Genomic DNA, 18392 nt, shown 5'->3' on the forward strand with positions numbered 1-18392 from the left:
CCACTCAAAGCAATAGAAAATTTACTTTAGGCTTGCAGCATTTTACTTATTAAGGAGAAGTTTAAACTAAATTGCATGAAACTGTGTCAAAAAAGAAATTTGCACCATTTCCCAGACCATATGGAAATGGTCTTACCACCATATAGTGAAAAACCACCACATCATCTTTAGCTGTTGGCTCTGGAAGGGGCAAGAAACAAGCTGATCTTACGTTAGACATCCTCCCCTAACCTCAGGTGTCTTGACACCACCCCCATTTTCCAATCACTATAACAGGACAGTATCCTCAATTTAATAAGAACAAACATTTTCCCTAAAGAACGGACAAGAGACTCTGGAAGAAGGGAAGACTTTACAAACTTGGATTATACTGAATCCAAGTCCAGAAGAGCCCAGTTCCTGCGTGAAGCACAAGCCCTGCCCCTCCACTGACTCCAGCTGTGAGGTTCACAACTTGTGCTCCCAGGCCCTGCAAACAGACTCACTGCTCTTCATACAAGAGAGGAGATTAAACGGACCAGGTTACCTGGAAATATAAACTTTATTTTAAAACCTTAGCTCAGGAGATTTTTTTTTTTCCTTCTGTGGGTAGCGTGAATACCATGAAGGCAGAGACCACGAAAACACATTAGTTACTACAGTCTAGTCTTACACATTAATGTGTAAAACTCATAGCACATTATTGGAGTGCTTAATCAGCCTAAAACCACAAGGAAAATATGACCTAGCTTGCAGTTAGGGTTTCCTAAAAATTCATATTCAGCCTCTGAAACTCTTAAACAAATTTTCTCCAGAGCTTTCCCCTGAACACAGATGAACAAAATAGGCAGTCAGCTTCCAAGTGGGGCACTCTGCACTGCTGCTGCACTTCTCTTGCAGCCTTTAAGCAGAGGACAACCTCCTACAGGCAGGGGATGCATCTCCTTGCTGACTGGAAACACTTGCAAGCAGGACAGAAAGAAGGCCAAAAACTCTGGTGGCATCTGCAAGGTATCTAAAGCGTCATCTTGTGAGCCACCAGCAAATACACTGGACTGCTGTTCCGACTCCCTACACAGAAGAGCTTGGTTGTGGAGCAGACCTGTGGGTTGCAAACCTGCCTTTTATCACTACCACCCTTTACAGCCTTAGCACCCAGTGGAGGGAGAAGGGTTTGCTGCAAGTGGAGTCAATAGCAGCCTCTTCATTATTAATCACTCTCCTCTTCCTGACACCAAACAAAATCCACACAGCTCCTTCAATGGTCAGATTAGGAGCAGCAGAGGTTGGTTGACAAGGATCTGCAAGAGAAGTTCTCTTCTTTCAAACCTGGACTATACAATATGCTTGGGAAGGGGAGAATGGCAAGGTTCTGCCCTCCAGTCATTTCCCAAGAGCTGAAAATACCGGAGGCACAATTGCAATTACCTGCTGGAGGAGCTGCCAGCTCAGCAGCAACTAAGCCCTTCCCATAGCTCCCAAGTGAATTCACTGTGGTGGTTTGAGGAACTGGGCAAACAGACCAGACTCAGCAACTGAATCCTGTCAATACACTTCTCTCTCCTTTAAACAACCTCCTTGAGACCTGGGGGAAGAAAGCATCATTAATCTGGAACGAGAGGCATCTGCATGTGGCATTAGCTAGAACACCTGCACAGAGCAGCAAGAGAGAAAACACCTTTTCCCCTGGAGCTAATCCCTGCAAGGGCACCTGCTTTCCCAGCAAACCTTTACACCAGCAGAAACACAGTTCCCACTCAGTTCATCACCATTCACCAACCCAGACAGATGGTCTTTAACTTGTAATTGTAATCTTCTGACACACACAAAACCCACCTGCAGTAGTTCAGTCATGTTTTTACATGGAAGGGGCCAAAGCTGGCAAGCAACTCAGCTAGATTCTCTTCCACACAGTGAGGAATCCTCAACAGGAATTTGTGGAGCAGCCTCCATGCTTTGGGGAGTGACGTACAGCTTCATAGAAACATAAGCCAGAAAATGAAGAGCGTGAAAAATATCCAGGGATTTCCTCTTCACTGTGGAGTCACCTTGCCTGCCAGCCTATTTCAGTCATGCAGTCAGAGGAGGTCTCCCTCCCACCACGCCTGGTACACGCGAATTGCTAACACTGGCTCTGTATCTCTCTCTCCCTGTGACAGTGCTGCACACCAGGCTCTGTGCTCAGTCACACCACAGCAGGCCAAGGAGGCTCCAGAGCAGTCTGGTAAGCAAAAGCCTCAGACTGCCAGAGCTGTGGTGGGCAGAGCACCAACGCGCCCCCAGGGCCAAGCTACCTAATGCACCTGCTGGTACAGAAAACCGGGGAGGGGAAACAGCTCCACACGAATCTCTACCAGTGTTGCAGTAAATACACTTAAATCTTCAGAGCAGTTTCCTTCCCATTCAGTGGGAAGAAGGGAGGCACGGCAAGCCCATTGCCAAATTTTCCCTGTCCTATTGCCTCACTACTTTATCTGTGAACTAGGCACCAAATACAATCTCTGCCTTCATGCCTGGTGACTAAAGAACATAGCATCAATATTTAAACCAGTCAAATTCCCTTGACAGAAAGCAACACATTTATGCCATGTCTGTTGTTCAGGCAGGTAGGAGCAGCAGGCTTCAGTGACAGATTTAGCCATTTTGTTAGTCTGAAAAGTAATTCCAGATACTTTCAGATGAAATGCACTACAGAATTTAAACATTTATATTAATCTCATTCTTCCAAAATCATTTTATTTTCTTTTGATCCAGCATCAAAGATTTTCAGGATATGTATATCATGAACTATGCCAATCAGAAAAGCAGTGAACTTCCAAACCAACTATTTACAGTATATGTAGCAAAAAACATGCACTGAATATTTCTAAATCAGATCTTGCAAGATCAGGGAGAAGCAGGGAGGTTCCTCATAACAAGCAGGACTTTCAGGAAGTTCTACACAGATTAGTTCTAGTGAAAGCTTTAGACATCAGGCATCAAATAGCATTATCTCTACTGAAGGAGTCCATGCTCCAACCCAAACACTCTGGACAAACACAGCCCCCGCTGAAAGACGGCACCACACAAAGCATGGGCCACCACCACAGCCTGAGACCCACCAGGCCTAGAAAACGCCAAAGACTGGCACGAGGCTCAACTATCCACACTGCAGACAGATCACTGACTGCTCACCACTAACAAAAGAGCATAAGGAAACAAGGAATCTACAGCTCCCCAGGATCTGAACATTTATCTCCCTGTGATTCTCCCCTTTTGCAGACTCCTGGTGCATGTGCGCAAACTTGCTTCCAGCAGCAAGCTGAAGCTCATAGCATTAAGGAGAAAATTAGCTGTGCAAGTCAAATAAAAGCACGTATGCTTCTTTTCAAGTTTCCTTTTAATCTTTTGATGCTGGATAAAAGGGAAAAAACAAGATTCATCTTACAGGTATGCAACTGTTCCAAAAACGAGCACTGAACAGCAGAGATTCAAAACAGGCACAAAGATGAAAACAATATCCATATGCAGGTTAAGCATGTCATCCACAAACACTGAACCTGTCAGTGAGAATGCTTGTGGCAAAGAACCTCTTTCAGCTCTTTGTGGGTTCAATCTTTATCTCCCCCCCTGCCAGGCCTCAGAGGAGGATGCACCCTCAAGTTCTTGCAAGAATGTGGACACCACCATAGATCCTGGGACAACCAAGTATCTGCTGATCAGCTTTTCCAAATACCTCACTCTCCACATTTGCTACAGAACAGTAATCTTTCAACACAACCCCACGCTGAGCACTCAGCATGAACCCAAGCAACCAATGTTCTGGACAAGGACAGCTCTTCTGACTGAAACCTTAATTCCAAAATTGCAATCCAGCTTGTAATCTTGCTTAGTCAGCTGCTCCCCTCAGACACTTATACCTAGAATGATTCTATTCAAGTCAAATGAGGTCGCAGATCTCCCCCAAAATAACCAAGAGCAGATCCCATAATGTCAAAACAAACACTGTCTGGAAGCAGAAGGAACCATCCTTCCCACACCACTGATCTAGGAAGTGCAAAGGAAACAGCAAGAACAAGAGAAGAAAAGTTATTGAAAACAGCAATATCTGTCTAGCATCAAGCTACATTATTTTAAAGAATACAGGCAGCAAAAGCTATGTGCCCTTTATCCTACATTATTTGCACCAGTAACAGATTTTCAGAGGCAGAAGGGCCTCATTAGATCAGTTAATGTGACATCACATGTACCACAGTCCATGAAATCCCAAACAGTTCCTTCTGCACTGAAACCAATTATTTTCTATGAAGTATTTCTTCTGAAACAGTATTAGGGTTTAACCTGATTTAAGATCTTCAAATCAAATAAAGGAAGAAAATCAGGACTAAGAATTCTGACTAACAATTTTTTTTTGTTACAGATACGGACATTGCATACACCACGGTAAAATGCAGAAAAACATAAGCATTTTTGTCAACGGCCAAAAAAGGACTCCCCACCCCCAATTCACAAGCAGTAGTTTTCAGCCTTGTGAAATATACAGTGATCTACATACTTTCTAATAAGGATGTAGATCCCTGCAGAGCAAATGGAAGGCCACAGACAACAGCCTCACTTCCTTTGAGTTATCCTTTATAGCTCCCTGAACAATAAGCCAAGTTCCGCATGGCTGAGAGCGCACAGCTTCAAAACTGGTGCACTTTTGCATAGTGCAAAGAAGCAGAGAGGGCTGGAGTTGTTCCCATATTCACTCCTAGGGCAGTACAAAAAAATTGTAATAGCCCAAGATTTTTTCCCCCATTTTCTATTGTGTAAGCTTTATACAAAATAGCACATTTAGAAGATGCCACATTCACACAATACTGAAGTAACTAGCACAGAAGCCAAAATTTCTGATATAAATTCACATATAATTGACTAAAAAAAGAACTATCAATGTGTTACTTTAAAATCACTGAAGCTATCACGTGGAAATACAGCTTCAAAAGCTTCAAATAGTGGGAGTGGAAAATCATAAATTTCAAACACAAACTCTGACTTCCGTAACAAAAGACTAAACAAGATTAGTTACCCCCCCCTTTCCCATTATTAAAGGTAAGCCTCAAAGGAATGTCTCCCAGAAAAAAATCTCCATAAGAAACAAAATTCAATTCTAAATTAATCCTTATTAACATGCACACAAATAACACAGGCATGTTATTAACAGCATTTGAAGAGCTAAAAATAGACAGATCTTCCCCACATTAGATGTGATGTTCATCCAAAATTATGTCCCATCTCTGGAGAGCCTGCACATGGCACACTTCAGCAGTTGGGGTCAATTTGAGTTTCTCCAGCTTCAGTGGCAGCAGGATCTGGCTCTTAATTAAGTTTCAGACTTCTTATTGTCCCAACCCTACCACACCTTTCCTGACTAAAAAAAGGCAGGTTTTAGAGCATTTTTCTTTTAATTGTTCCTCAGCCAAGTTTAGCTGTAGAGCCATTTTCTAGCACACGTCCACTTATCAGAACTGCTGCTCTCATTTATCGTAAGTGCCCCTCTGATCCCTGGAAAACAACCCCTCAGTAGCACATTTCGTTTCCATCCTCCCAGTCTGAAGATGCCAGACTTCAATGGCAATAGCCATGAAGTAACCAGAAGGAAGATAAACAGGCTCGGGGCATCTTCTTGACGTCCCAGAAATTTTTCCTGGCTCAACTCCCATCCTTGATAAACACCATCTAAAAGTCCTGCCTTTGGCCTCTCCTCTTTGCCTGTGCCTCCCTTACCCCAGTTTACAAAGACACAACAGAATCTCTCCTCCTGCTCTCTTCCTCTCAGACTGCCACATGAGAATCACCATTAGATATCTTTCTACAAGGATAGCAGAGTCTATCCCACCCTCATCTTTCCCCACAGCAGCTCCTTTCTCCTCCAAGCTCCTGGCTCATGCACACCTTCAGATTCCCCAGAGGGCTTTATCCAAGCCTTCTGAACTAATGGCATTAAGCTGTCTGCACAACAAGTGGTTCTTTGAGACACGGACACTTGCACAGCTCCCCACTCTTTCTCACTCTCTGTCTCAGCCATCCAAAGCACTTTGACTGCAAACATGAAAACAGCAGGACCCAAGCCACCCTGTGTGCCAATGGACTAATACTGATGTTTGACCAGTGATCTTGGAATCATCATAAAACACACTCCTGCAAAGCAATTGTGATAAATATGGATTCTAGTTAAAACACAGAAAACACCGCATGGAAGTCTGGAGGACCCAGACAGAGTATAAAGTACATATTCCAGCAATTCATCCCGGCTCTCCTGTCTAAATCAACTTTCCCTTCACCTTATTTCCCTCCTTTACGTTAGCCGAAAGAACTGGGGAACCCATGGGACCCATGTGACCTAGACAACTTCACTACTACGTCACGAGAAACCTGCTTTCCACAGACCAAAAAGCCAGCAAGCCACCCTCACACCGGCTTTCACATGAACTAGTTTTGTAACAGAGCTACCACCTAGAAAAGTCACCAACTCTCATTCTTAAGTGTTAGTCCAGCGTCAGAACTCTGCTACAATTCTCATGCACTACTTCCTTCTGAAAATGGCCACCAGAAAATTGAGAAATGCCTATCAGAGAGCCATCAATTAGCAGAACCCCAGACACCTCAGTGATAGCACAATGAAGGATCAACAGCTGAGAAAGGACCATGTTAGTACCTAGTACTCAATTAAGATCTCTCCCTGACAGAAACCTGAAAGATACTTTTAGAGTTCACTAAGTCTCTAAACTTGGAGTATTTCATGCAGACCTAAAATACAGCCCATCCCTCCCACCTGTATTAAACAGCTTGAAGTTCTCACATGGCTCTCAGCAGCTCACCCTTCTGCTATTACATACCCTTTCCCTTCCACCTTTCCCAAATATATGCCCCATTTGTATCACTGCTCCTGTAAGGGAATTATCTTACAGATACCTTTTTTAATAGATGATCCTTCTTTTCACACCACTATCTCTCTCTAGCTGTTCTGCAAATTGAAGTTTCAGATCTCCACCTTCAAAGCACTGTCATTTGGTCCAAGATGTCAACTCCTGCCCTCCTATGCATCTGCAGTACCAGTTCCCATCACACCACCTCTAGGTGCAACTTTTCACAGCACTTTTCTCCACACATGCCCTCCTGCTTAGGAAACCTTCTCATTAACTTTTAGGAGGCTTATAGAACAGGAAATTCCAGCAGGAAACAGATGAAACTGCAAGGGAAGAATGGGACCTGACCAACATGAAGAAAGAAGCAGAGCTCTTTGAAGGCAACAAGAAAGTTCAGATCTTGATGGGGATTGAAGCTACTAGTCTTTCACAAGCAGACCTACTCACATAACTTATTCACATAACTTATTCCAGCAACATTATGCAGGTAACAACTTCCCAAAGACCTAAAGGGAAAGAAAGTAGAAAGGGCAGACCAGAAAACCAGGAAGGCCACCCATACAGGCCTGGCAGAAAAGCTCTAGCCAGAAAGACAAAAAATTCCAATCTGTAAGAGCATGCACCTCCTAAAGCCCGTGTGCAGTTTCAGCCTTCCATGCCACATCCAATCGCTGTGTGAGAAATTCCTTTTGGAGGTCAAGCAGCTCAGCCATGAACACACCAGCAGCACAGCGATGGCCCTTCATGCCTCAGGATACAACACTGCAGTGCCCCTCCCAGGACCTCAGAGTTAATCAGGCTACACAACTGCCTTCTCTAAGGGGTTAATTTACAAAAGTAGGAGTGTACTGCAAGTACGTGCTCAGCACTCCAAACAGATGAGAGCACACACAAACACGAAGTTTATTGAGGAGTGTTGGATTAAACAATGTGGTTCATGAGGATGGACCCCATCAGCTACAAGCAAACAGAATTCCCTCCAAAACTCAGATGCACTTTTTAGTCCAATAGAAAAGCTAAAGCTGTGTCTATTTACAGAACTATTAGAGAAATTGAAGTATTAACAGGTCTGGCTCCAACAGGTGATGGGTGTTCAGCAGTAAAAGCCTGTAATGTCCAGCTCTGTACCACACTGAACCAGTGGCGACCCATTGTTTAAGCTCCCAACAGTGAGACTCAAAGTCCTCCCAAACTGTTAAAAGCAGACATTTGTTCCATGTCACTGCACAAGCGCTGACGCCTCCATTTGCAGCAGGATTTCCAATTAGACCCAACACGACTGTGTCAGTTGACATTAGTCAAATGGAGAGTCATGGCAATACAAGGCAAACTCGCTGTCTTTTAATGGAAGTTCTAACAGACACAAAGAAAATTAGCACAAAGAGCTGATTCCTAATATACATTTCACAGTAAATACAGCTTATTACTCAGCCAATATAATTTCATAGCACACTGAATTGAAGCAACTTCATTTCCCTCTTGTTACTACCAGGTTCTCAACTATCAGCTAACTGGCACAAACACTCTTAACACTGGCAAGGTGGTACCACTACAATTCACCTCATAATGCTTCCACACCCCAAAGAAACCTTGCCAGCCTTTGTGCTTGTCCTGCCTGTAGGTGCAGAGCTGCCACACAAAGGGCATGGCCAGGCTGGATGAGGCCTTGAGCACCCTGGTCTAGTGGAAGAGGGGCTGGAACCAGATGATGTTTAAGGTCCCTTGAGCCATCATGTGGTTCTACCTCAGAATGGGGCTCTACTGTGCAATTTGTCATCATTTCCACAAACTTCTCTCCAGGACGTTACTTTTGGAGATGAAAAAGCATTAGTAGCCACAAAAATTTTCTCACACTTAATGAAGATTCAATCCTATACATTCCTTCCTCTGGCCAAAATCCCAGCCACACTATAAAAAAATTATCAGGCTCTCCACGGTCTGATAACTACGAGTCTTTACTCCGATTCTTGAATACTCAAATGTTGCTTTGTTTTAAAGTTCCATGTTTAGCACAAATGAAGAACTCAGTAGGCTTTGCCTAGTTTTTTAAAAAAAAAAAAAAAAAAAAAAAAAAAAGAGACCTCATCTAGAAAGGAAGTAATGAATGATTTGTGGGAGGCAACATTCATTTGGAGAAATTGAGACTACACGTCTCCACTGTGTTCCCTCCTGCATTTAATGATATGGCCACAGACCAGACAACACTCGGGATGCAATTACATGAGGCAGCTTCATACAGACTCACAAAAAGCACTATTCCAGCCATCAGCTCTGAGCAAGGCAAGCTGACTGTGCTCAGCCTCAGTTAAGCTGTTACTGGTACCCTGGGAGACTCAGAATCACCACACAAAACTGCTGGCATCACTGGCATCCCAAAAATATTTACACAGGAGTCACTTCATGTAGGCACCTCTGACACTGGGACACTTAGCCCTTACCAGCTAATAAATTCGACTAAAAAACAAGAAACAAGTTTTAGCGCCTTGACAGTATACAGTGATATGGGGGATGAACCTAGATGGTGAGTCCAGAGCCCCCTGCAACCTGAATTACGCCGTGATCCTAAGGGCTGATCCAACTGCCATATAGCCAATGCTTCCTTTCTGTTCCAAAATGCACCTGCTGAAAAAGGAGGGCTGCCAGAGCCAGAAATTGCATATCTGAAACACAAAGATAACCCTGCAGCAGACTACCTAGTCCCATGAGCTGGTCTTCCAAAAAAAAACCCATAGGTGCACTTAATACTAAGAGCACACTGGAATGTTTAAAAAAATCATTATCAGGTATTTTTCAGTCCTATTTTTAAGGAAGAGATCATTAATTTTTGGTTCTAACATTCATCTATTCTTTTTTCACCCCAACTTCTGAATTCTTTAGCCAATTTTAGCAACCTTCAACCTAATACGGTAGGGAAAATAGGGACACCAAAGATTAAATGCACTTACAAATACAGTAACCAAAAGAGATTCCCCTAAAACACAGATCTTATCATGATGAAAACCAAAGCATGAGATACTAGCAAATCTACAAAGAAAAAGGCAATGAGGCTTCATACAACTTCCCTGCTTACAAAATTACTTAATTAAAACTAGACCAAGCCAGAGGCAACTAGAGCCCACTGACAGTGGGACTTTCAGAAGACAATTTTTTTCATGTGCAAGTTCAAAGGGTGAGACAAGGACAGCTTTTAAGACAACTTCAAGGAATATCCCACAAAGAAGACGTGGAAGGATGTGCATACTTTCAATGGAGAAGCTAACAGGTTGGTGCTGGTGGGAGGACCCTGGGGGCTGATGAATATTTCTTTCAGAATCAAGAGGATTCAAAAGGACAACAAAACTCCACTGAACAATTCAGAGACTAGCAAAAAAATCAAGGTGCTGGTAAATCCAGCACAGACACTAACTTTCCATTCAGGTCATGTCAGGGAAAGTGAGGATTCACTCCTACTCAGCCTGCTACCTACTAAACATGAAGGGAGATGGATCCCACACACATATCAATGACTGCTAATTTTACTACAGAGAGAGGTAACAAGCACAATATGAACAGTCTCTGTAAGTCACTGTGGGATTTCTGGCGATCAAAACCAGTACACTGTTTAAAATATTTTATGTAAAGTGTTCAAGCAGTTTAAGGCACAGTAGCATATCTGTTCTACCACATAAAGGACTGAAACAAAATTGCCATATCACTGTGCATAATCCTGTTACTCTACACTGTACATAAACCATTCAAAATCATCACAGGATCTATCCTAAAACCAAATATCTTGTCCATATCTATTAATCCCCAGGAGTTTTCCAATGTTCTTTTTGCAGGCAACTTTCATCTGACATGCAGCCTAAATTTACTCACAGCCAGTTTATACCCATTCGTTCTTGTGCTAACCTTGCCCTTTAAATCTAAGAGTTCTTTCCCCTCCCCGACGGTCACCCCTCTGATGTATTTATAGACAGCAGTCATATTCCCTGTCAGCCTTCATACTGTAAACTAAACAAGCCAAACCTCTTCGTCTCCTCTGGTTAGGCAGGCTCTCCAATACCCTGAACACCCCACTAGCCCTTCCCTGCACCTGTTCCAGCCTGAATTCCTTCCTTGCAGACAGGCAACTAGAACTGTGCAACACATGCCACAGAAGGGCCCAATAAGGCACTCTACAATAGCATTAGTACACCCTTATCCCATGAAAATAAATCCCCAATAATCTGCCTTTTCCACCAAAGCATCAGCTGTGACCCTTAGCCTGCAGTGAAGCAATACACACCAAGGTTTTCTGAGAGCTGGCTAACTCTGTTAGACCTCTAATAAACCCTGGTGACAAGCACTGAAGTGCTGCAAATGAAACACTACACCAGCATTAAAGGAATAGCTTTATCCTCTCAATTTAGTAACCACAATGGTTCAGTCTGTTGTGTGTTGACCCAGACTCTCAGTCCTAAACGAGAGCCTCCTGGCCTCGCAAATGCTGCGGCAATCACTCTACCAAATACGCAAGAGAAAACATATCTAACAAAACAAAAAATGAAACAAAAACACCCAAACAAGCACACACAAAAAAAACCTCCCCCAAAAAACACACACCAAAAAAACCTACAACAAAACCAAAACCATATGCACACAAAAATTCAAAAAAACAAAACAAAAACAACACAGCAACAAACAGGAAAAAAAACCAGCCCCAGACAGCTTTTGTTAGTCCCAGCACTAAAATCCTTGGGGAACTGAATTTGGTCAGCAAACAAAACCAAGGAAACAAATCTCTACAGGTCAGGGAGATACGCAATGAAGACTTTTACTTTGTATCCCATATCTCCAGTTATTTCTCACCATCCCCTATGGACCACCAAGAGACAGGATATCAAGCTGCAGTTTAATTAAAACACCATGTAAGTGTTGCAACTAGACTCAGGCTGCTTCGGTGAAAACAAGAGAGATGAAAACGGTTGGAGGGGTTTTACTGAATGTCAAGGTCTTGGTTGGTTTAAAGCATCTCATTAGGGTTTGTAAGACTGCTGTTTTGCAGACACTTCTGGGACACCTGAGGACTCCACGTCAGGCTTCAACTGCTTCTGAAACAAGTGACCCAAAGGAAATACACTTTGGTTTGCTAAAGACACCTTTTTTTTTCTCAGGAATGGGGTTATTTTCCCTTCCACATCATGAATGAGCTTTGGATATTGAGCTCTAAAGCCAGTGAAAAAGAGGTTAGACCTTGAATGTGCCACTGTAGAAACAAACTTCTGTCCCAGTTATTTCAACACTCTCTCTCCATTCTGCATGCTCCCTTGGGATCCTGTAGGTTCTCATTGTTTGTATTTGATTTGGTAATACTTCGGTAAACAGCTGAGAGATACTGTTCTTTGGTACACTCAGGCTCACAAACCTTTTATGCAAGCAGTAGCACATCCACTTTGTGCATAAAACAACAAGAAAGTATTAATGCTCCACTGGAGTTCTTCCCACTGCAGCCAGAAAAGGACAATCCTCCCTGCTACACCAGGCATTATTACCTTTTAAGTATAAGAAAAAGTCACAGGGAAATTCTAAATGCTAGAGCAGGTGATTTTTCCCTTGCCCTGAATCCAATGGTCTGAAACTAGCACTCAATTTGATCTATTCCAGCTGCTACAATCTTCTATTCTGCACTGTACCCTCTGTGGCACTCTCCACACTGCTGCCACAGAGGTAAGAGCTGCACCATAATCCAATCTAATCACCACACAGAGCAGTTGAGTGTTGGGAAGGCAGGTCCAGCTACTAGACCCAGAGAAAAACAACTGATCAGCTGGACTGGGAATTAACATCAATGCCTACAGGAAACTGGATATCCTGGAGCCAAAACTCTGCTCTTCCATATGTTTAAGGCAGGAAAACCCACCTATTAGAAACATGTGTCAGCACAGAAGCCTGAAAGTAAGGACTGGGCACACTCCACAAATGCAGTTCAAACCAAATGAGTCTTTAGCCCTTCCTAAGGTAACTCCTTTCCCCAGAAGGGAAGTCATCAACAGCAGTTTCTGCCCACAGTACCATTTGCAAGGAGTGGACTCTACTCTCAAGTCCAGATCTCAAGATCACTTTTCCTCCATAGTTCCTTTCTCATACCTTTTGTGCATCAAAACTTATTTAATTCATTTTATTAGCAATTTCAGCTTCATGGTAAAGAGGGATGAAAGTGTTAGATGAATGTATACATTACTGATCTCCATGCACCCCCAGCAGCTCAAAACTCAGCAGCCAACAGCAGCTGCTTAGAAACCCTCCACAAGTCTCTTTTTCTTCCACAGATGGTAAAGTCCTTTCCCTCTGTGCATTAAATACTCAACAAAACACACTCACAAAATTATCATATCAACCCATAACCATGCATGATAATTATGTCTTAAATCAGGATTTCTTCTACCGAATTTCAACCAAAATAAACATGGGATAGAGAACAAATGTATGCTTATAGTGAACAACCATTCATCAGCTTAAGTAACTCTAATGGATGTCACTTTAAACTAAGCCTGCACCATCTGTTCTACCCCTCAATTAGCAAGCAAAAAAAAAATTATTCAATACCCAGTTTAAGAAGCCAGCTAATTTATGTAAGTTTTATTTCTTTTCAGCTCAGCGAAACATTCTCTTGTAATGCTTGATATCCAGAAACAGATCAGAATGGAAGGTTGCTTTCTCTAATGCTATTAGGAATTTTGTCAAGGGAAATAAAATATCCACGCAGTATTTCACCGTATCAAAAAAATTCTCGTTAACATCCTACATTTTACTTTAAAGAGCACGATGTCTCTCTCAGCACCAAAATCAGCTGGGAACTAAACAAATCAAATCTGAAGTGCTGCATACATGAACACTAACAAAGCTCAGGACACAGCCCTGCCCTGACAGATCGAGCCTACCAGCACAGCAGGAGGCTGTGGATGTGTCCTCAGACCCCGGGGTCTGTTAACCGTGTCAGCTCCTAACTCGCCTCTCAGAGGCAAAACCCAGTCCTGCAGGCTGCTGGGCACAGAGCCTCACACAGACCTGGCTGCACCAGGACAAAGGGACCATTCCATGCAAGGTGAGATACTCTCCTTGGAAAGCAAACCCTGTCCAGTGAGAACAGTGCAGTGCCAAAAAATCACTACTTGCCAAAGTGCATGAAAAAATACAAAGGAATTCATCCAATTCCTTACTGCAAACTTCCATCCAGTTTCACTTCAAACTGGCCTCTCCTACACTCTGCAACACGTGAAAATTCTGAATAGAATCACTCTTCAGTATGTTGGACCCTGACCTGCTTGAAGGTTCTGTCACAACCAATCTTCAAGCTCCTTCTTGGATGTTTGTCTAAAAACCCTGCAATAACAAGGGCTTTTTCCACTGGAAACCTCAACTTCACCAGCACAGGCAACACATCCTAGGGAAAAGAAAGGTGCAGCAGACCTCATCTCCCAATACTGTTGAGGAGAATCAGGCAATCAGGTCATTGCCAAACACTCAGTTCACCTCCTGGAATAGCAGGTTGGTTGAAAACTACTTCAAGATCCGGAACATATTACTTTACATTACACCTTAATTTCTGTCACGGTTTGGGTACTTAAAAAGGCTCATCAGCCACAGATGAGCCAGGAGATCCTGTACACTTAACATCAGCATTACTAAATACTGCAGAACAGCTCAAAGTGAGATGGCTCACCAAGGGATTACTGATGATTTCAGCTCTCTCCCCTTACCATGGGATTGTGAACCTGAGAGGACATGCTGAAGCCTCTGGCACTGCTGTGCTATCTGGCCTCATGGTTTAAGAGAGACAGCACTGCGCAGGCCTTAGTTATTGTTCAGAGATTCAAAGCTCAGCAAAATAACTCTCGTTTATGCTTAGCAGGGGAAGAAAAGGAGTCAAGCAGAACCACCATCCTGAAACAGTATAGACCAAGCAAACAAAGCACAAAATGAAGAAACAGACCAGAGGCAGAATTCTTGTTTGGTCTAAAGCATCCTGCGATACCTTCCCCAGCCTCACTGGCGTAATCCACAACTCCTAGTGCCCACACAAACACAGGATGGCTGCTCTAAGCAACTGTGCTCCAAAGAGGAGTAAGAGCTCTCAAAGAGAATTCATCTTTTCATTCTGCGCCATCCTTATGTCTTCTACATGCCTGTAAGTCCTGCTGAGAAAACTCAAGTCTGCAATGGCTGTTGGGTGCAGTTCAGGCACAAATGGCCAGCCATGCAAATGGCTTTGCACTGGACTTCAGAGCCTTGTTTCACACAATCACCTTCATGTTTACATGACTTGAAAATCATCCTGAACTATCCAAGTGCCTTCTGCACCTAAGGCATCTGTCTGTTACAAAGCAGGATCCAGTGATCAGGTCACAAGATGATTTGTTAGACGAGTTTTAGAGTACTGAGTGCTATCAGAAGTATGTTAGGCATCACTGTGTCTTACACATGCTGTTTTTAACAGACTTGAGACAGCACCAACCAAAGAAAAGCATTTCTGCCCTCCATCATTCTTTTTTTTCCTGAATCTCTTGAAAAAGAAGACTCCATTGTCTGTAGTCATGGTGCTGAGAGCAAGGACATGAAAAAATTGAAACAATGTACAGAAAAACAGCAAAGCCTAAAAAGGTCAATGATGGCCATGACATACACAGATCAGACTATGCCAACGTGGGAGATAGCTTGAGCCCTTCCTGTAAAGGCGCAATTTCATCATCAGTTCAAGCTCCTTTTAACCCACACTACACTGGTTTGCCTTCGAGATGCCCGTTCTCTGGTTCACTGATGTTTCCTTGGTGATAAGCACAAGTGTTTAGTTAGAGGAGTCCTAGATAGGCAGGAGTCATGAATCAACTGGATGCTGTCCCATTATAATGGGTCTTGTTATCCACACTCACTCGTATTCTGAGAACACACTTTACTGCTGAAGATATAGAAAATTTCAAATCATGCAGATGATCTCAGTCTTTGTTTTAAGCTGATACTTTTTCAAATGAAGAGACTGAGGTGAGAAGAGAAACATACTACAAACATTTCAGCTTCTTCTGTGACCAGACCATTGCAGTTTAGCTCTCCAGATGACTATCCTAGGGCAGGGATGCTTGCTTGCCCTTTCACTCCTAAAGTTGATACGCTAATCCATGAACTGCATCAGATGACACCAACTCCCCTGTGCTCTCTCTCACCAGACAAAGCTGAACTTCCAAACGCCTACTCCACAAGCAGACAGGAAAAAAGGCAAGGATAATGCAGATGCAGGCATTAAAACAAAAGAAACAGATTTGCATAAGAGGGTGCACTAAGCCCTGGCTGGATCCTGAAGCAGACTCCACCACATCACTGGCCTTCACACAGCCAGCTTGCCCCACTCAAAGGCTTCACATCTCCTATTATACTCATTCACTGAGAAAACACCCTCCAGACATCTGAGACATGTCTCTGTTATGCTTACTAGAACTTATTAATCACAGCAAATGCTATCTATAGAACACACACATTAATGAACAGCCAGCTCAGCAGCATGAGTTCTGGAACAGTGTCACTGCAGTGCCGAAGTGCCACCAGTTTGTAACTGGAAAATGAATACCACAGAGATCATTGTAAGCGTGTAGTTCAACAGACAAAAGACTGGGAAGATGAGCAAGTTATCTGAATAGAAATTCTGCAAAGTGTGATATTGGGATTGCAAAGCACTGCACAGCTCTGTGATCCACAGCACTCTATGAAATCCATGCAAATAGCACATTTTGTAACAATTTAAATTTTACTGCGCTTGGGTTACTCTTCCACTGAGAATCATGGAAGTTTGTAAGAGAAAGCCACTTAGCAAAAAAAGGGGCAATAATAATATATAATACTCTCAGAAAATTTTATGTACACTGCTTGTTCACAACAGCAAGCTAAAAATTTCTTCATGTGTTCCACCAGAACGGATCCTCTACTGACACCATATTAGCTTTGGTGGTCTGGTATAAGTGTTTTTAGTGTTTGTGTTTTGGTTTTGTTTTTTTTCCCTACATGCCAAACACCTTCTACAACAGTTGCTTGTTGACAAAAATGAAAAGAAAGAAATGCAGTTGTGCAAAACACTCTGCAATGTCACAACCACTTTTCAATCAAAATTTCTGTTAAAAATAATTTTAATTGAGTATGCTGAGCTCCAGAGCACTTAAAACCTATACAGCCAGTCCCTCCTTTACTTCTACAGGTGTGAACTCTAGTACAACCCCCAGTTAAACATCTTTAGGCTCAGCTCTGTAGGAACTTTCACTCTGAAATTCCCCAGCACTTATCAAAAAGGAACATTATTACATCCCATACAATAGCTTCAGTACTCTTTTAGACTCTTCAGAGAGCCTCATGAACAGACCAGGACAGGAGTTTTCCAAGTCACAGCTGAGAATTCCTCCCCACTCCCACGGTACCTGGCTGTGGCAGGACTTCCTCATTAACCCTGAAGGGAAATGAAGTAACATGACAGGGATAACAAGGCAGTGGAGTTCCATGTCCTACCAACTCATCTCAATGCTATCGAATTCAACAGAAGACACATACACACATTATCTTTTTTGAGCTAAGTATAATTGATATGCTGTGTTGCCCACAGAAAACAGCAAAAGAAGTCTAGCAAGGCTTAGTGACAGTGAAAACAAACACAGTTTATAGATGTTTTTTCCAGTTTGATAAACCCTTTAGTATGGCAGGAAATCATGAACATTGCTAAACTTTTGGGACGATCAAAGCGTGCCACCAGCTAACAAAGTACACAAAGAAACCAGGATAACACAAACTATGAACACCAAATGTAAACACACTTGTGCTTAAAACACCATTCGCTGAATTCTTACTGCCTTGAGTCCTCAATATCATAGCAGCTATCACCTACCAAGATATGGAACAACAATCACTGATTCAGTGTAATTACCAGCTTACAGAACAGTATAATAGAATGTCTACTACACAGCTTTCATCAAGTAGCACCTGACATCAAAACTTCTGACAGTAATCACATTCCACATGACAAAGTCTTACCTTATAATTGCTGGAATTTACCCAAGAAGTGGCCAGTCCATCAACCATTTTATCCAGCATAGTCTGATCATGTTCAAGATCAGCTGACTTCTGTTTATCTGAGAAATAATCTATCAATTCCTGGCCAACCTGAAGTCTTTTCCCAACGTCCTTCTGCAGCACCTGGGCTAAGCAGTACTCCATACTGGGCTCCATAGTGTCTCAGAAATACAGCACCAGCTAGAAAGCCAGAGGGCAGCAGGGCCAAAAACTCCCTCTACAAATGGACACAGGAGGTCGCCTCTTTCTTCGATGAAGGTTACTGAGGGCCTGGGTTTCAAAGATGCAATTCTGAGAATGGCAACAATGCACCATGTGTGTGTGGACAGCAGCTGGCAGGATATTAAAAGTCCAATTTAAATAACTAGTAATAGATGAAGCAACGAGCAGCGCTGTACAGTTGAGTCTGCAATAAATCCCAATTCAGCAGTCCATTCTGAAAGAAATGAAAAAGAACAG

General features: G+C 42.8%; 1 protein-coding gene across 1 annotated transcript in view; it reads right to left on the reverse strand.

Annotated features, from left to right (window-relative positions):
- The window catches only part of CLASP1 (cytoplasmic linker associated protein 1), a 171265-nt gene that overhangs the window by 141280 nt on the left and 11593 nt on the right, over window positions 1–18392 (reverse strand). The window contains exon 2 of the mRNA XM_066190250.1: window positions 17895–18369. Coding sequence (XP_066046347.1) covers window positions 17895–18089 — 195 coding nt within the window. The 5' untranslated portion in view covers window positions 18090–18369. The remainder of the gene's footprint in view (window positions 1–17894; window positions 18370–18392) is intronic.

Source organism: Chamaea fasciata, unplaced genomic scaffold (genome assembly GCF_029207755.1).
Source record: "Chamaea fasciata isolate MVZ Bird 193981 ecotype frontalis unplaced genomic scaffold, bChaFas1.0.hap1 SCAF_8, whole genome shotgun sequence".
NCBI classification, from domain to species: Eukaryota; Metazoa; Chordata; class Aves; order Passeriformes; family Sylviidae; genus Chamaea; species Chamaea fasciata.